We start from the raw sequence: 18,625 nt of genomic DNA on the forward strand, positions 1-18,625 counted from the left end.
ACAACTTTAGAATCTGTGAAGATGTAAGCAAGCATTATTATGGATTAGTTTTAATAAGGAGAGAGTGGAAAAATGAAAAACACCATCATCAGACAAATTCCTAGGAACGCTATGTGGACACTGAAGCCCAAAAGCATTTTTAAAAGCTACATTTTAACTGCATGGGACGGAGAGGGAGGGTTAAGGTTTTGCCAGCACAGCAGAGACCACATTTACAAGAACTTCACATGATACTAGTAAGAATATTTCCAGGAAATTTACACTAACAGATATAAAAATTTGGAAGAACTGGGAGCTAATATGCTGCAGGTTATTAAAATGTCCAGACTGACATATAAAGAAAGAGAAGTACTAGCTGGTCCAATAACAGAGAAGAAACAGATAACAATTTCATCATTAAAATCAGGGAAGAGTCCTGGATCTGATGGAGACACCTCTGAATTCTATAGAATGTTTAAAGCACAGATATTTTTATTAAGTGCACTTCAGTCTTCTGAACTGATTCATCAAAACCCAGGTGGCTTTATAGATGGAAGAAGTCCCTGAAATAATACAAAAAATGGTTACCTACTTTTCGTAACGATTGTTCTTCGAGATGTGTTGCTCATGTCCATTCCATTCTAGGTGGACGCGCGCCCACGTGCACAGTTGTCGGAGATTTTTGCCTTAACAGTATCCGTAGAGTCGGCTGTGGCGCCCCCTTGAGTACCAACCCTACACCCTCTCAGTTTCTTCTGGCCAGCAACTCCGACAGAGGGACAGCAGGGCAGGTAATGGAATGGACATGAGCAACACATCACGAAGAACAACAATTATGAAACATAGGTAAACATTTTTTCTTCAAGTGCTTGCTCATGTTGATCCCATTCTAGGCGACTCACATGCAGTATCTGTTAAGGTGGCTTATAGTACTGCCCTACCAAAGCCAGTGTCATTCTGGGCCTGCTGGGTAAGCATGTAGTGGGATGTGAACGTACGGATGGATGACCAGGAGGCCATCCTGCAGATGTCATGGATAGGCACTTGGGCCAGAAAGGCTGCCGAAGAAGCCTGGTCGAGTGGGCAGTTACAATCGCCAGGGGTTGCACCTTCGCCTGATCGTGGCAGAAGCGAATGCAGGTGGTGACCCAAGATGAAATTCTTTGTGCGGACATTGGGCAACCTCTCATCCTGTCAGCTACCGGGATGAACAATTGCGTCGACTTGCAGAATGGCTTGGTCCTTTCAATGTAGAAGGCTAACACCTTCCTGACATCTAGGGAATACAGACGCTGATCCTCCTCCGATTTATGAGGCTTTGGAAAGAAGACAGCTAAGAAAATGTCCTGGCTCATATGAAACTGGGAGACCATTTTGGGCAGGAAAGCCGGGTGTGGTCTCAGCTGGACCTTGGTTCCGCAGTGAGCACCCTAATCTCTGAGACCCAGCGGGCAGATGTTACTACGACCAGGAATGCAACCTTCCAGGGCAGGAGAAGAAGAGAGCAGGAAGCTCAAGGCTTGAAGGCGGGGGGTCCTGTGAGCCGCGACAGCACCCGATTCAAGTCCCATGGAGGAATGTGCAGGTTGAGGTGCTCAAGGCCCTTGAGGAACTCACAGTCATGTCCTGGGTGAAAACCGACCTACCCGCGAGTGGTGGATGGAAGGCCGAGATAGCCACCAAGTGAACCTTGACAGAGGAAAGGGACAGGCCTTAGAGTTTGAGATGCAGAAGGTAATCTAGGGTTAACTGCATCAAGGTTTACGCAGGCTGAATGCCTTTATCTGAGGTCCAGCAGGTGAACCGCTTCCATTTGGCCATGGTGGAGGGTTTTCTACTCCCCAACAGGATCTGTTGGGCATCAGCCAAGCACTGCTGCTCCTGCTCATTCAACCATGCAGCAGCCAAGCCATCAGGTGCAGCACCTGCAGGTTCATATACAGAAGACTGTGGTGGTTTTGGGATAGCAGGTCCGGTTGGAGCGGTAGCTGGAACAGAGCGGCCACTGAGAGGTCCAGCAGCGTGCTGAACCAGTGCTGGTGCGGCCAAGCCAGTGCTATGAGGATCACCCTTGCCCTGTGCTGCTTGATTTTCATGAGGACCTTGGAGAATAACGGCACTGGACGGAAGGCACACATCAGAGCCCCAGACCCTGGGAGCAAAAATGCATCTGACAGGGATCCTCCGTCCATACCCGCACTGAACAGAAAACGTGGCATTTCCTATTCTGCCTGGACGCGAACAAGTACACCAAGGGAGTTCCCCACTTGCGGAAGATGAAACTGACCACGTCCAGATAGAGGGACCACTCATGGTGAGACAAGAAGGTCCTGCTGAGGCGATCTGCAAAGGCGTTCTTGGCCCCAGGGAGGTGAGTGGCTCTAAGATGGATATTGTGCTGCAGACAGAAGTCCCAGCGCCGGAGGGCTTCCTGGCAGAGGGCAAACGACCTGGCCATGCCCTGCTTTTTTTCTTCTTTGAGTGCTTGCTCATGTTGATTCCATTCTAGGTGACTCACAAGCAGCGTCCATGAAGGTGGGCTCAGAGTTCACAGTCTTACAGCTTGCAGCACTGCTCTGCCAAAGCCAGCGTCATCTCAAACTTGCTGGATAAGCGCATAATGAGACACAAACGTGTGGACAGACAACCAGGTAGCGGCCCTACAGACCTCTTGGACTGGTATCTGTGCCAGGAAGGCCGCTGACGACGCTTGAGCCCTAGTTGAGTGTGCGATCACAATTGCCGGTGGAGGCAGCTTCATCAGCTCATAGCAATGGCAGATGGAGGCCATGATCCAAGATGAACTTCTCTGAACAGACACCGGGCGACCTTTCATGCTGTCTGCCACTCCAATGAACAACTGCGTTGACTTTTGGAACAGCTCCGTTCTACCTATGTAGATGGCCAGCACTCTTCTGCTGTCCAAGGTGTGTAGCCTGCGCTCCTTATCTGACATATGAGGCTTTGGAAAGAAGACGGGTAAGTATATGTCCTGGCCAGTATGAAACTGAAAAACGACCTTGGACAGAAATGAACTGGTGTGCCCCTGCTTGTCCTTTTCATTGGCCGCAGAGACAACTAGCAAATCCGGAAGTGGGTGGGTATAAAAGGTATTTGAATCCTTTGGCTGGGACAAAGTACTTCTTTTCGGCCCTTTTAGAGGTGTGATGGATGGACGACAGGGTTTGCCAGAGGGCATTGGCAAATTTCACTAAGAGGGTGGTGAAACACTGGAATGCGTTGCCTAGGGAGGTGGTGGAATCTCCTTCCTTGGAAGTTTTTAAGGTCAGGCTTGACAAAGCCCTGGCTGGGATGATTTAACTGGGAATTGGTCCTGCTTCGAGCAGGGGGTTGGACTAGATGACCTTCAGGGGTCCCTTCCAACCCTGATATTCTATGATTCTATGATTCTATGATTCAGGATCCCGTCATGCACTGGTAATGCAACACGGGCAGGGGTAGAGGCTGAGAGACATTGAACAAGGTGTCCGCCTGCTCAGCCATGTCCTCCACCTCTAGGCCCAAGTTCTCAGCCACCCATTGAATCAAGGCCCAGTGTTCTTTAAAATCGTCCAGAGGGCTAGTCCTCGAGGGTCCTGTGACTGCCTCGTCCGGGGATGAGGACGACTATATCACCAGGGAAGGTTCTAGGGCATCATCCTCCATGGGGAAGGAGGGTTTTGGGGTGGGCACTGCCTCCTCTACCCCAACCTCCAAGCGTGTCTCATGCACCGAGCCTGGTGCTGCTGGTGCAGACAGCTGTTGCACCAAGGTTATGGCAGATGAGCGGTGCGAAAGGGGCATCATCATCACCGACACGCACTCCAATGAGGCCACTCTGATGGCCACTGGCCGTGCTGCCAGGGCAGTGCCATAGATGTTGACACAGCCTCAGGTGCCCAGTCACACTGGTGGGGTCTTGGCAAGAGGCTGCACTGCCTGTCTGTGCCAGAGGAATCCCCTTCCCGAGACCACGGTGGTCCCATCGATGTCTGCGTCTGCCACTGGAGACCGGTGTTTGGAGTGGGAAGATCAGTGCCAGTACCAAGAGGACTGGTGCTGGGGGGAACAGAATCATGACAGGGAACACTCCCATGGGGCAGGTGACTGAGATCTATGCCAAGAAGACGACTGACGAGAGGGAAAACGGCGCCAGTAATACAGAGATCTGGGCTGTGATGCTGGAGATCTGCGGCACAAAGATGGAGAATGCTGCTTTGGCCCAGAGGATCAGCGGCACTCCATTGCCCCCTGAGGGGTCTTAGCAGCTGGCTTGCCCTCGTAGCGTGCCTTTGCCACTTCCTGCAGCACGCATGGTGCTGCCACCATGGAGGCCTCTGCTCTCTCCTGGCTGGCAGAGCTTGGGAAAGCGTCAATGCTGCCAGAAGTTTGGGTCCCCTACTGCTCCCAGGAGTCAGTCATGGATCCTTTAAGGAGCTAAGGGCACCAACCAAGGGGACACCTCTACATGGCTCTAGAGTGCCAAGTGGCCTGAACTGGGTCCTTTGGACAATGTCCCCTGGCCTTTCTTGCAGAGCTGTGCTTCTTCGTTTTCTTTCTGAGCACTGGCAACAGGGGTGCACTGCGCACCAAGGCCTAAGTACAAGGTGAGTCTTGGCGGGACAACTCAGAAGCCAGACGAAAGGCAGCCTCCATGAGGAGGCTCCACAAACGAATATCCTGCTCTTTCTGAGTCCTGAGTCAAAAATTTTTACAAATACGCACTTGAGGCAGCTGCTGTGGGGATCACTTACAGGCATATGCCTGTCACAGTCCATGCAGGGCTCAAACCCGGAGACTGGGGCTGCCCCACCTGGGGCAAAGTCCCCACTGGGACTCTAACTCCTAACTACATTTAACAACTACAACTACTATAAACAACTATTTACAAGGCCCTAAGGCTCGAAGTCAGAAGAGATGAAGCCGGTAGCCCTTGCTATGCAAGGAAAGGCGCTCCAACTAACCACAAGGGGCGGTAAGAAGGAACTGAGAGGGTGCAGGGCCGGTGGTGCCTGATATACCGACGCATGAGTGTGGCACTCAAGGGGCCGGCCAGCCAGCCCCATGGACACCGCTAAGGCAATAATCTCTGACAACCACTCACGTGAGTGCACGCACAACTAGAATGGAATTGACACGAGCAAGCACGAAGAAGAAGCAAGCAAGAAGAAGAAAACTTACATGTGGCACAGCACTCCAGAAGCACTAAAGAGGTCTACATTCTAACTATGAACTGTCTCTGAATAGAAATATGCATTCTGTTAAATGTTAGGGTTTTGAGGGTCACTTGCAGAAGTGGATCAAAAGAATGTATAAAAATCCTATGACATGCACCTGAGGGGGAAAACTGAGCCAGTAACACTACACGGAATAAGACAAGGATGTCCCTTACACCCTTCTTATGTGATTTAATTATCAAAGCACTAGCACAAAAGATCAGGGACGCATGTTCAAGGAATAAGTGCACTGGGAATAGAAAACAAAATTTCCTTGTATGCTGACAACCTTATGCTTTTTACGCAAGATATAAATAAAAGTTGGCTACTGTAAAAGAAATAATTGAAGCTTTTGGTCAGGAATTGGGGTACAGACTAAACCACTCTAAAGCCTAGTCAACACTTGAAAATGAAGTCGGCTTAACCACACCACTCAAGGGGGTGAAAAATCCACATCCTTCAGCAGCATAGTTAAACCAACCCCACCACCAGCGTAGACAGCACTAGGTTGATGGAGGTTGACCTAGCTACTGCCTCTTGGAGAGGGGGATTAATTATGCCAACACAACAGCCCCTCCTGTTGGTGTAGGTAGTGTCCACACTGAAGCACTACAGCAGCACAGGTGCAGCATTTCAAGTGTAGACAAGCCCTTAATACTATGTCTCGCATCCAAAAGATTCTTAAAAGATGACAAATGCCCAACAAAAGTAGTGGATAATAAAATTAGATATTTGGATATTAACGTAAGACCAAATGGGGAAGTTGTTTAAATTAAATATTGAGTCCCAGTAATGAAAATTATTTGCAATGATCGAGGCAGGAGGCGATTTTTCACAATATTAATAAGTAAAGGGATAAAAACTATTAATCTACTTTAGATAGGAAAACAATACAACAGAAATACTGAAATCATTGAGATGCTTTGATATGAGCACAATAATCTTGTTCTTACAGGAACAATAAATAGTCAAGAAGGGCATACAGAAGACAATCACTGAATTACATTCCCCATCCCACCTCTAACTGTCCATACTTCCTAGCTTCTGAGAGTCTTCCCTTTCAACCCCAGAAAACAGTCAGCTTCTCAATAAAGGTTTTAAAATGAATACAAATGAGTAAATATACATACATCATGTTACAGTTGTATTTATATAATTTGAAAGAAGGGGAAAGGGGAATGATATAAACAGGTAAAATTAACATGCAATATGCTGTGAAATATTGTTAATTTTGTTTGAAGGTTTATAGTTATACATGTCATGACACTGTAACTGAAGTACATAATGGGGTGTACCTGGCCTATGCAGCTCCATACAGGAGGCCCAAAAATCCTACTACACCTCACCCCAGGAAGAGGCAAATGAAAGTGAGTTCTCCAGGCATGCCTAAAGAGATCTCATGGAAGCAGGCAATCAAAGCCCAGCAGACTCAGATAAAAGGAGCTGCAGGGTTTCAGCAGGCCAGTTCCTCGCTAGGACCAGAGGGGTGAGGCAGGCAGTGCCTTTCTGGCCAAAGGCGTATGAGGGATAGCTAGAGTTTAGTTCTGGCTGTGTTTGCAGAGATAGAGAGAGAGAGAGGACCCAAGAACCTTAACCCTGATATAAGGGTGAAACTAAAAGGGGCCAGGGAGGAAGAGGCCCAGAGACGAAGCAGCAATTAATTGAAAATCAAGCAGGGTGTAACTGTTTATAATGTCCGTGGGTTGGAACCCAGAGTAGTGGGCAGGCCTAAATTCCCCCACCAGCCATAGTGGCATAAACCCCAATAAGGGGGACAGGAGTTATTTGAGAGCCCAAACAAGGCTGAATTTAATGGGCCCAGAACACAGACTGAAGACGCTAGTAAAGACAACAGGACTGTTCATTTATTGGACTCTTTACTACCCTAGAAGAGGTTCATTTGGATGTTGTGACGTGGCTGGAGGGCCAAGCCACCGAAGATCCACCAGTGTCGACTGGCAGCCTGGAGGGAGAGCCGGGGGTGAGAAAGACTGCAGTACCAAACCCATCTGCTAGGAGGTACTGAAGAGGTGAGTACTCCCATTACAAAATGTTCTACTGTAAATGATTTGAAATATCAAAAATGTAAACGGGAAAAAAGGATCTTCACACATCCGTCACATCTCAGAGATTTCTGCAGTGAGTCTCCAAAGCTCACTGGGGGTAGAAGGAGAAATGGAGGGCAATATGGGCTGGCCAGATGTACAGGTACAACCCATCCATAGGGCTCAAATCAAATTTGGGGGACGATGGAAGAAGCAGGTTTGGCCCGTTCCTCCCTCAAATACTCTGTATTTAGTGACTGTGACCTAGTTGCATGTGCATTCTGGCCAACTGGGACAGAGGATTTAATCCCTCAGCTTTGCAATTATTTTCAATAGAGCAAATTGTTTGGTTTTACTCAGACTTTGCTCCATTTTCTAGCTTTAGGTCTGGTAACAATAATATTTATGATACCTTTGAACAAAGGACACCCAAATGCTTTACAAACACTTGCTTCAGTGCGTATCTTACAGACTGCATGCACCTCAGGGCCTGAACCATGTCTTCAGTCAACCTTGGTACTTCAACAGAACACTCCTGCATGCATTTCTTACATGAATGAAATCATTATTATACCAAAGACTGTAAAAGAAGGAAGCGCATTAGCAGATGCATGAAGAGATTAAGGCTTTTCCACAATCATGTAATGTTACAGAAGCAACATATGACTCACTGGAAGAGGAAATAGCAGCAATAGTGCCACAGAACTTATGCTAAATTTGCCCAGAAGTACATGGTGCCTCACCTATAAAAGACATAGTATGGCTCCTACATTTGATTTTTGGCAAATATTTTACTTTATTATATTTTGTTACCTTGATATCTGACAAAGTGAACAAGATAAAATAAAGAGCACCAAATAGACGCTTAAATTTAAAAAATAAATAACTTTTTTGGTCCAAGAACAACAGAAGATTAACTGGAATTTAAAATAAAATCCTTTCCAGGCTGAGACCTTAAAGGTAAAATCTCAGCCAAAACTAGACTTTTATGACAAGTCAACTAGCCCTTGAAACTAGATGTTTATAAAGGAAGCAAGGCGACAAGCTCAGACCTACAACTATAATGGAACAGCTGATTGGCTGAATCATCAATTAAAAGTAACACTGGTATGACAAGTTTCAGAGTAGCAGCAGTGTTAGTCTGTATTCGCAAAAAGAAAAGGAGTAATTGTGGCACCTTAGAGGCTACCAAATTTTATTTGAGCATAAGCTTTCGTGAGCTACAGCTCACTTCCCCAAACAAAAAGCACAGACGTTTATTTGTGCCTTTATAACAATTATTTCCAAGTAGCAACAGGATACCATAGACAGCGTATTTCTGAGCTATTACTTCAGTTCTCAACTTGCTGAAGTAATTTGGCCTTCAACCTCACAATAAGCCTAAGGCTGCAATAATCCGTCAGAAACATACTTCTCATGCCTTAGTATTTAATTCAAATTAACTGTTTTGTAGTGCTGCGATTTCATCAATTTTGTTGCAAGGACAAATGAAGTCCATAAATAATGTCTAATCTAAGCAAATATAACAACTTGTTTATACGTAAGCCAGGAGGATACAGAAAAAATGCTATCTTAATAACTAAAATGATCATTGTGAGCTTGAATTAATTTTTTATTTTTAAATTCAAAGAATTAATGGTTCACCAAGCCCTACACTATGGGTGAAATCCTGGCCTTGTTGAAGTCAATGATAAAAATCGCATGGCCTTCAAGGGGGCCAAGATTTCACCCAAGGCATTTGCTATATAATCAACATACAGTTAGGCTGGTACTAAATGTGTCACGACACTTCTGCTAAGAACAGCAGACATCTTTCTTCCCACTAGCTTTAGCCTACCACTGCAATAATGTCAGAAATATATACAGCCAGAGATATTAAGACATTGCAGGTTTATGCTAATACATATTATTAATGTTTGTATTGTGGGAGCACCTAGAAGCTCCAATCAGGAATCAAGGCCCTGTTGTGCTAGATTCTTTACACCCACATAATAAAAAGACAGTCTTCTACACCAATATAAATGGAAATATGTCAAACTTACCAAAGTCTGATGAACTCATCTGTACTAGGTTTTCCAATTTGTGTATGTGTTGCCTAATTAAAAAGATACCATAAAACTATGTATTATATAATTAAAGGCTATTTCACAAACATTCATTTTATAGTACTGTAAATGTATAAAATGTTTTTCCAAAACACAAAAGAAACAGACTCTTCCCAGAAAAGCTTACAAGAGCATAAACTGGGCATCAGGTCACTCAGGAGAGGCTACAGAGACATCAAATACTAGGGATCATCATAAGGAAAATGCAATGCTGTTCCAAGCATGGCACAGAGGGCACCATGAAAAAAGGTGTAAGGCCACGAGACAAAATAACAGCTAAAGCAAGATGTGTTTAGCGATGAAGCAGGCAGACATGAGAATAGAGACGTAGAAGGGGCAAGACTGGGCAGGATTCTGAAGGTGAAGAATTTGATGTGGAAAACAACAATCTACTGAAGGGATTTTGGGGGAGGATACATGAATGGAGTGGCAGAAGATGACTTTAGCAGCATTTATAACAAACTGGAGGTCAGATATGAGAAAGCCAGAGAAAAGGATCAGGCAAGAGATAAGCAAGGTGTAGCTTAAGTGATTTATTTAGATTCATAAAATGTACTAGTCAGTCTCTTAATTTGTGTCCAAAAGTAAACAACAAAAGTCAGCTCAACAGATTTCCTCTTATCTTCTACCCCCCAAACACTCCTCAACACCACCATCTTGCCTCAGTATAAATTTGGGAGAACAGACAAGTCATGCATCCTACACAGAAGGCCACCAAATGATTTACAGAATAGAAGACCCCTCTCATGGAGATTGCCCAGCCAGCAACCCCCTCATTATATAAAGTAGAGAGGTACTATTAATTTGGGGTACTTTAATAGTAACAGCCACAGTATTGGGTTAGGGGAGTTTGTCTCTAAGCTTGGAAGAGCTCAGTAATTCATGGTTTTTGTAGGTGAAAACCAACAACTTCACTTAGCCCTGGTCTACACTAGGACTTTAGGTCGAATTTAGCAGTTTTAAATCAATGTAAACCTGCACCCGACCACACGATGAAGCCCTTTTTTTCGACTTAAAGGGCGCTTAAAATCGATTTCCTTACACCACCCCTGACAAGTGGATTAGCGCTTAAATCGGCCTTGCCGGCTCGAATTTGGGGTACTGTGGACACAATTCGACGGTATTGGCCTCCGGGAGCTATCCCAGAGTGTTCCATTGTGACCGCTCTGGACAGCACTCTCAACTCAGATGCACTGGCCAGGTAGACAGGAAAAGAACCGCAAACTTTTGAATCTCATTTCCGGAGACTGCGGGAACTGTGGGATAGCTACCCACGGTGCAACACTCCGGAAGCCGACGCTTGCCTCGGTATTGTGGAAGCACTCTGCCGAGTTAATGCACTTAATGCACTTAGAGCATTTTCTGTGGGGACACACACACTCGAATATATAAAAACGACTTCTATAAATTCGACCTAATTTCGTAGTGTAGACATACCCTTAGACATCTGGTTGACAGCCACCACAAATCACAGCACACAGGTGCAATGTAACTCAACAGGAAGTGCCAACTAATAATAATGTCACTACATTCTGCACTAACTGTAATTTTTCAGATTGCTTTCAAGTGTAGCCTCCATGTAGAGTGTATGACAGTAATTTGGACGTGAGAAAGGCATACATAACCATGGTGAGGTCATGAAAAAAAAAAAAGTCTGCATCCTTTTTGTCAAGCGCAAATTTTAAAAACCCTATGAAATCTCCAGCTATCCTGCAACGATTCAATAAGCCCTGGTTGCAAGCCTGTACAAGGAGAGGTGAGGATACTCCTACAAGTGGGGACACCGAAATAATCTCCACCATTCTTTCCCCACATTGTACAAAAGCCGCTTCAGTCATTTGGGTTGAGCTTCAGCCAGCTATATCTCATCCACACTAGAAACTTTATTAGACACTGGATAAGTTTCTTCAATCACATCCATTGTGTGGGAAAAGATGGAAGCACTGGGTGATTTCAACAGAGACTCCCAAAGTTGAAAGTTAGATAAATGGAGAGAGCAGGTAGCAAAGGAGTCAAGTAATAGTTTAAAAAAGAAAACATTAAATCAATATAGTGCAGAGACGGAGTGAGCCCAGGGATGGAGTGGGAAGGGTAAAGTTAGGCCTGGTCTACACTGGGGGCCGGGGATCGATTTAAGATACACAATTTCAGCTACAAGAATAGCATAGCTGAAGTTGACGTACCTTAGGTCGACTTAGAATCACTTACTTCGTGTCCTCACAGCGTGGGATCGACGGCCACCACTCCCCCATCGACTCCACTTCCGCCTCTCGCCGTGGTGGAGTTCTGGAGTTGACGGCAGAGCGATTGGGGGTCGATTTATTGCGTCTACACTAGATGTGATAAATCGATCCCCAATAGATCAATCACTATCCGCCGATCCGGCAGGTAGTGTAGATGTGGCCTAAGACTCAGGCTTTGTCTACACTAGCAGTTTTGATGGCAAAACTTTTGTCGGTCAGGGATATGAAAAAAACCACATCCCTGACTGACATACGTTTCACTGACAAAAGTGCCGGCGTGTACAGCGCTATGTCGGCGGGAGAGCATCTCCTGCCGACATAGCTACTATCGCTTGTTGGTAGTGTTTTAATTATGCTGGCAGGAGAGCTCTCTCCCTCCTGCATAAAGCGGCTACACAGGAGACCTTAAAGCAGTGCAGGTGCAGCAGTACAGCTGCACCGCTGTAAGGTCTATAGTGTAGACTTAGCCTCAGGTCACAAAAAAGAAAGCAATGGAGTAGTGTTGCAGGAGAACAAATGGTAGGGAGAGATAAACACCGCTTTTTGGAAAAGTGTAAAGAGAGTGACAGAGATTCTGACTGGGAGTTGGTGGAGACATCCAATGAACAGAAATAAAGAATAATTATATTGCCTTGATTAATAGAGTATATTTCATCCAGAGAGACAAGTGCCTTACATTTCAACTACAAAGTCCACACAAGGCTCACTTCACCCACAACTGAAATAATCTTTGGTGTGGGATGTGGAATCACCTTACCTCTAAACAAATCTTTCGGGCAGGATGGAATGAACACAGCCATATCCAACACTAAACACAAAGGTAATGTAGGTAGCAAAACGTAATGACCAAAATTGGATTTTGGCCAGGACACCAGTGTTTAATGACTGTATTCTTATAAAAAGTGCAAGAGGAAGTTTCATGGCCACAGATGTTCAGGAACTCAGTTTTATAGCTCGTTTGAAAGATATGTTCAATTTTTTTTTTTATGTACACAGAAAACATACAGAATACAATTTTAAGCAAATGTTATTAGTGAAAATAACTGGCTAAGCAGAGTTCACATATTAGAGCCCCATTCCCTACAAAACTGCCTCTGTAGGTGAAGAGTTAGCTAAAGCTATGTATACCTTGTGGGCTCAGCTGCCACACAAACTATATTCTATTCTGAAGAAATGCTTCCTCATCAGAAGCAACCTTCGAAGGCCACCTAGCCCTGCTGCTTTCCCCAGGGCGAACTCTTTGACTCCACCAGCCTGATTGCTATACATGACAATTGGATTCTAGAGAATGATACCAGTGATGGCAATTAATGTGCTTAGTGCCTCTCTACCATCTTACAAGATAAGCTGAGTCTACAGATCAGTTACATGGATAGAAAACACTCCTGGGACCAAACAGGATCAATTTTTGGCACCGAATGAATCAGGTAGAATGCTGAAAAGGGACACACAGAGATTCAGTTAACTAATCAAAACCATTAACGAGCTATCCTGCCATCTTTTTTTCTATGTGGAAAAAAAAACCATAGTGAAGTCAAAGCTTATATCAAAAGAAGCAGAGCCAATGTATTTTTTAAAAAAACATTCTCCTCCCTCCCATTTTTCAGGATCTGTGCCATTATGTTACAAAGACCAGAACCTATTAATGACATGTTCCATGACATGCCCTTGGTAATACCCTCAAGTTACAGCAGAATTCACTGTAATCAAAAGAGTGATGGGATATATGACAGATGTTTGAAGTATCATACAAAAAAACCCAGTCCACCCTCCATGTGCTTTACATCCTGAGGATTAACAGTAGCAAAGAGGATTATCAATGATCTGTATGTTTGCACTGACCAGATTAAATATCTGCATTGAATTAGTCAAACACAGAGTAACTGTATCCAAAGAGATTGCTGACACTATCCTAATCCAAACAAGTGAAGAAAATGCCACGTCCAACATTTACAGTATTTGATTTATAGCATCCACGCTTATATGCACATACAAAAAAGTTCATTTAGTCTATTTAATTAAAGCAAAACCTGATACAGTTTAGGGATGTACTCTGAAACTAGACAAGTATTACTGTACATTATGAATTAAGCATAAAATTGTTGTAACAGATATATTTCTTCTCATGAACCATGCTGCTTAGAAATTCAAAGTCAAGTCACATTACGCTTGAATTCTAATGTGTAGTTCGCAAGTGTATAGTTCATCAATTTTAAATACACTACCAATAAGTCACCTGCCACTCACTGGATTGCACGGTTCATATAATATGGTGTTTACTACACATTAAGTTATTTTGTCTATGGCTTTTGACAATTTCATAAGTAGAAACCCCCAAAGTTTATTAAGCAACATAGTATAATTAAATCTTGAAAACGGGCCAATAAGGTAATAAGAATATCATACCTAAGTAAACCAAAGAGAAGTCTACAGGACTCAACTAATGCAATTTCAGTAACCCAATGAAAGCCAAATATTTCCACTGTATCTTCTTCATAGTCAGTTGGAGAAGGATCCAGTCTCAGCAAAAGCCTGAAAAAGAAAGCAAGCACCTGTTAGGGGGCTTATTCCTTCACCCACTTACTTCCCTGGTCCTTCTCGCATGAACAGAAAGCAACAATACCCGAAGTCCAAAGGTGCAAACAATTCGATGTTTATTGGGGTGAACTTCCAGCAAGCATAATTCCAGTTTCCTTCCTTAGTGTCCCCCTTCCCAGTTCTGACACCACAGAGCCTTACACCTGTGTCCCTGTTCCCATTCCTGCCCTAAGCCAAACATGATTCCAATTTCCCCACCCCTATTCCCTGTTCCCATTTTCCCCACACATACACACCCACTCACTTCCTGATTGACTGCAGACTATACAGTAAAACTTAAGTTCTGCTTAGCTATACCATAACCAATCATTTTCCTGAAATTTAACTAACCAATCCTAACATATTGTAACATGATTATGTAACCAATTATATCCTACCAGCTTAATTAGTTTACACCCAGCAAAATTAATTATACAGCAGACAGAAACAATCACAGAACCAGACACAGATTATACAGACAAACAATAGCAAAGTGGGAACTATAATGACAAAACAATACAGAAGTGGGGATTTCACATCCCAGCTATTGATAAGTGAGTTCTTGCCAGACAGGATGCTATCAAACTAAGTTTCCTTTTACATTTTCTAGGCACTTCCCTTTCTCTGGAGGTGATAGGCACTATCAGGACAGGATTGTATTCCTAACAGCCCAATAGCACCTTCCTTCAATGTGACTAGTTTGGAATGTGAGGATATGACTGTTCACTTCCCAGCTTGTGGCTGCCTCTGTTGCTTAGCCAAAGGCCTTAATCTAAGAACAGGGCCTCAGACTGTCACAGTAAGAGAAGGACCTTACACTGGCAGACAGTGATTTTGATTCTTTCTTTTATACCTCTAACTAGCCAAGTGATAAGAATACACCTAAATTCTTCGAGTACAGGCCTTTACAGACAGGCCTGAATATCTATATCCTAACAGCACCATTCACAGCTTCTTCTATATTATAAAGGATACAGTACCTACAGATGATTTGTGTTATTTTATCAATGTCTGTAGTGTTCACGCTATAGACAGGAAGTTCCAGTGCTCTGCAAGGAAAGGCTGTTAAACCTTTTATAGTGATACAGGATCTAGTATATAAAATATGGCAACTCCTAGCTCCAACAGCATAAAATCATCTCTCTGTCATAAACTACAATAAATTTTAGACACAGAAAAACTAGCCTATCATTCTAAAGCATCTTTCACCCTTACAGTGGGGCCTGCTTGAGGCATGATATACAGCTTGTTTTTAATACGAAGAAGACGACTGCTACGTTACCTAAAGCACCCTACTGCAATGTATGTCACAGTTGAAATACTGATCCACCTGAATGGTCCAGCATGTCTAATCATTATCTCTAGAATAAGCATTTATTCTTCTATGTGGACTTACTAGTACTTATAAGTAACCGTTTGGACATAGATACAGAACATAACCTTAAACAGCTGAAATAATCACATCCACATAGTTTGTGGTTTCATAATAAATTACTCTAACTCTAGACCAAGAAAATCATTTTATTTTAACACCCAAGTGCTCTACAGACTCCAGGGTTTATCTCAGCCACCTCTGGTCGATTCTGCATCATTACTGCACATAGTTCAAAGAAAAGCAAGAAAGAGCATTTCTAGTTTAACTGTAAAGAAAACATACTGGACAAAAGAATGGCCTTCTTTCACGGTAGTAGTTAAATTATTGTTCCCCTGGCACTATGTTTGGCTACTGATTCAGTTCTCAGAGGGAAAAGCAGCACCTACTGAGTTACCAGTGCTACTTCCTGCAACACCTATATACTTCTAGGTAAGGACCAAAACACTACTTATTTATGAGACGTGAGCCAATCATAGCCTAGGATGATGGTATGATTATTATTTGTATTACCATCATGCCAAGCAGCCCAGTGGTTCCAGGTACTGAATACCTCCATTCGTGTTCCTAAGAATTTACATTCTAACTAGACAAGACAGACAAAGGAATTATCGTCCTCATTTTACAAATGGGGAATAGATGGGCAGATAAAGGTGAAGTGACTTGCCCAAGGTCACACAAGAAGTCTGTGGCAGAGCTAGGAATTGAATATTTTAATCATAAATTCAAACACCTGAGTATTTTAATCATAAAACCACCCTTCTTCCCTGGTATGAGTGGCAGGCTTGTCTGAGGGACACAAATGGTTGAAGAAGAAAACAAATTTAAAGACACTGGCAGCGGCTGAAAGAAGCAACTGAAACATTCAAAAGTATAACATACTTTAAATTCAATATAAACATACCTCTTAAGAGACCCACTTGCTAGATGAGACTCTACAGAAAAGTTTCTCCCTCCATCTCGATTGTCTAAAGCACAGGAAAAACAAGGGAGTCTGGAGTTCTCCTTTTCCACTTCCATAGCCATCTCTAAGCTTTCAGTGAGGTATGGGGGTGTGAGGGAAATAGTGAAGTCATCATCCATTGTTTACACTTGTTCCTGAAAATGTATTTTAAAAACCAAATAAAACTTAGTTTTCTGAAAATGGGTTTCTTGTAGCTACATTTTCCCTACTGAATGAAAAAAAGTAATTGAGTTAAAGACTCCCCTGTTATCCATGACCTACAATAAAAGAGCATTGCAGCTCAAGTGCATGCAAAATAACAATAAATCTGCAGACTGAATCACTGCTCCAATATTAATTATGCAACTATGTAACTCACATATTGATAATGTGAGTAAAATTACCATATGATTAATTCCGATTTAGCTAAGGCTGCAAGAAAGCTTGTATTTAAAATCTGTTTACCAAAAAGTCTGAAAGTGAAAAGGGAGAGAACAAAAGCAAGACTAATGTTCACTAAACAAGGGCATATGTCTAAAAAAAAAAAAAACTTAATAACTGACTTTAAAAAAACAACCAGAAAATTAAGGTTTTAAACAGTAACCTGAAAGTGCAGGTTATATCTACCATAATTATATCTATTCTAAATTCAGCCATGGTTTCAGTTTGGTTGCTGACACTTCTTAGCAATGTTTTTTACATGCTCTAACTCACTCTGCAGTATTGTTTAGTCTCAAGTCAATATGATCAAATATTTATTGCTTAAGCATATCTTCAACCTTTGTTTGATACCTGGTTTTGAACTTCCCCATGAATTATTAAGCATATTCATTGTAATTTTGCAAATCACAGTAAACACAGAAGTACAGTTTACTAGGCTGACCCAAATTAAAGGGATCACTTCACACACTCCTGAACTAACCCAGATTATAAATACACTAGGACCTGATCACAGAAGGAATCCCTAAAGCAGAAAAGGGGCAATGACTTCTAGACAGCACATTTTAATTTAACTCCAGAGATGGATTAGGGACAGAGCTTCATAGTTACCATCCATATACAATTCTGTGAATTTCCCCTCTGCAGTATTGCTGAACATTTGAATCAACGGCTGATTTGAGATTTTAGGTCATGCAATGGGCAGAGGGGAGGGGCTGGGGATAACCCATGGTGGTACAGTCAGTGCAGGCCATGCAGTGAGCAGAGGGGCGGGGCTGCGGATGACCCAGGGTGCTGCAGTCACTGCAGGCCATGTCCTGAGGGTCCCTACTAGGCACCTGGCGCGCAGGGAAGGGACAATCGGGCACAGGGCGAGAGAAGGGGAGCGGCCGCGCGGGGAGGAGCACGCGCTGGTGAAGGGGCGAACCCCGGGGCCGGGTGCACGCGCTACCTACGTGTCTCGGAATTTTTGCCTCTTCCTCCGAACGCCGATACTTTTCCGTAGGTCCCGCGCACACCAGCCATCCAGCTACTGCGCATGCTCGAGAACAAGCGCTCCGGCAACACTCCCTGCTCATTGGACAGGGCCCCTGTGTGACTCCGCCCACTCTGTCTCCAGAGCCGCTCGCGCTCTCCTACCCCCGCTTCCGCCTGCGGCCCGCCAGAACTGAGAGAGACAAACCCCTGGGAGGGGCTATCTGCAAATGGCAGCCCCGGCCGTTGCCGGTGTGCCGCCTGCAGGGGGGAACAGCCATGCGAACCACCCCCGCCCAACGCGCGCTGCCTTCCGGACGGGTAGCCTGCCCCGTCCCGGGCTCTGCTCCTCCCCCCGCGGCTCTGTCCATACCCCAGCCATCCCCACAACATTGCTCCCTCCTGAGGGTTCTGCACCATTCCCCCACGGCATTGCCCTCCAGACTCCGCCCCAGCATTGCCTCTACTACTCCAGGGCTCTGCACCATCCCCCCAGCCACCTCTCCAGCACTGCTTCCACCCAGGGCTCTGCACCATTGGCCCCAGCCACCCCACTCCAGGGCTCTGTGCCTTTCACACACACACACACACACGCACGCAGCCCACCCCTCCCCGCCAGCTCCACCCCAGGCCTTTGCACCATTCCCCACCAGCAAACCCCTCAGCATTCTGCCCCTGTCATTCTTGCCATAGGGCTTTGTGCTACTCCCCACCAATCAGTGTCCCAGTCAC

The 18,625-nt window shown here is 44.4% G+C and overlaps 1 protein-coding gene across 1 annotated transcript in view; it reads right to left on the bottom strand.

The window, feature by feature from the left end:
• The window catches only part of MMS22L (MMS22 like, DNA repair protein), a 141,277-nt gene extending 123,328 nt beyond the window's left edge, over window positions 1–17,949 (bottom strand). Inside the window, exons 1-4 of the mRNA XM_077812836.1 lie at window positions 17,875–17,949; window positions 16,442–16,635; window positions 13,995–14,120; window positions 9,283–9,335 (exon numbers count right to left, since the gene is read on the bottom strand). Coding sequence (XP_077668962.1) covers window positions 9,283–9,335; window positions 13,995–14,120; window positions 16,442–16,620 — 358 coding nt within the window. The 5' untranslated portion in view covers window positions 16,621–16,635; window positions 17,875–17,949. The remainder of the gene's footprint in view (window positions 1–9,282; window positions 9,336–13,994; window positions 14,121–16,441; window positions 16,636–17,874) is intronic.
• Between the last annotated feature and the right edge of the window lie 676 nt (window positions 17,950–18,625).

Source organism: Eretmochelys imbricata, chromosome 3 (genome assembly GCF_965152235.1).
Source record: "Eretmochelys imbricata isolate rEreImb1 chromosome 3, rEreImb1.hap1, whole genome shotgun sequence".
NCBI classification, from domain to species: domain Eukaryota; kingdom Metazoa; phylum Chordata; order Testudines; family Cheloniidae; genus Eretmochelys; species Eretmochelys imbricata.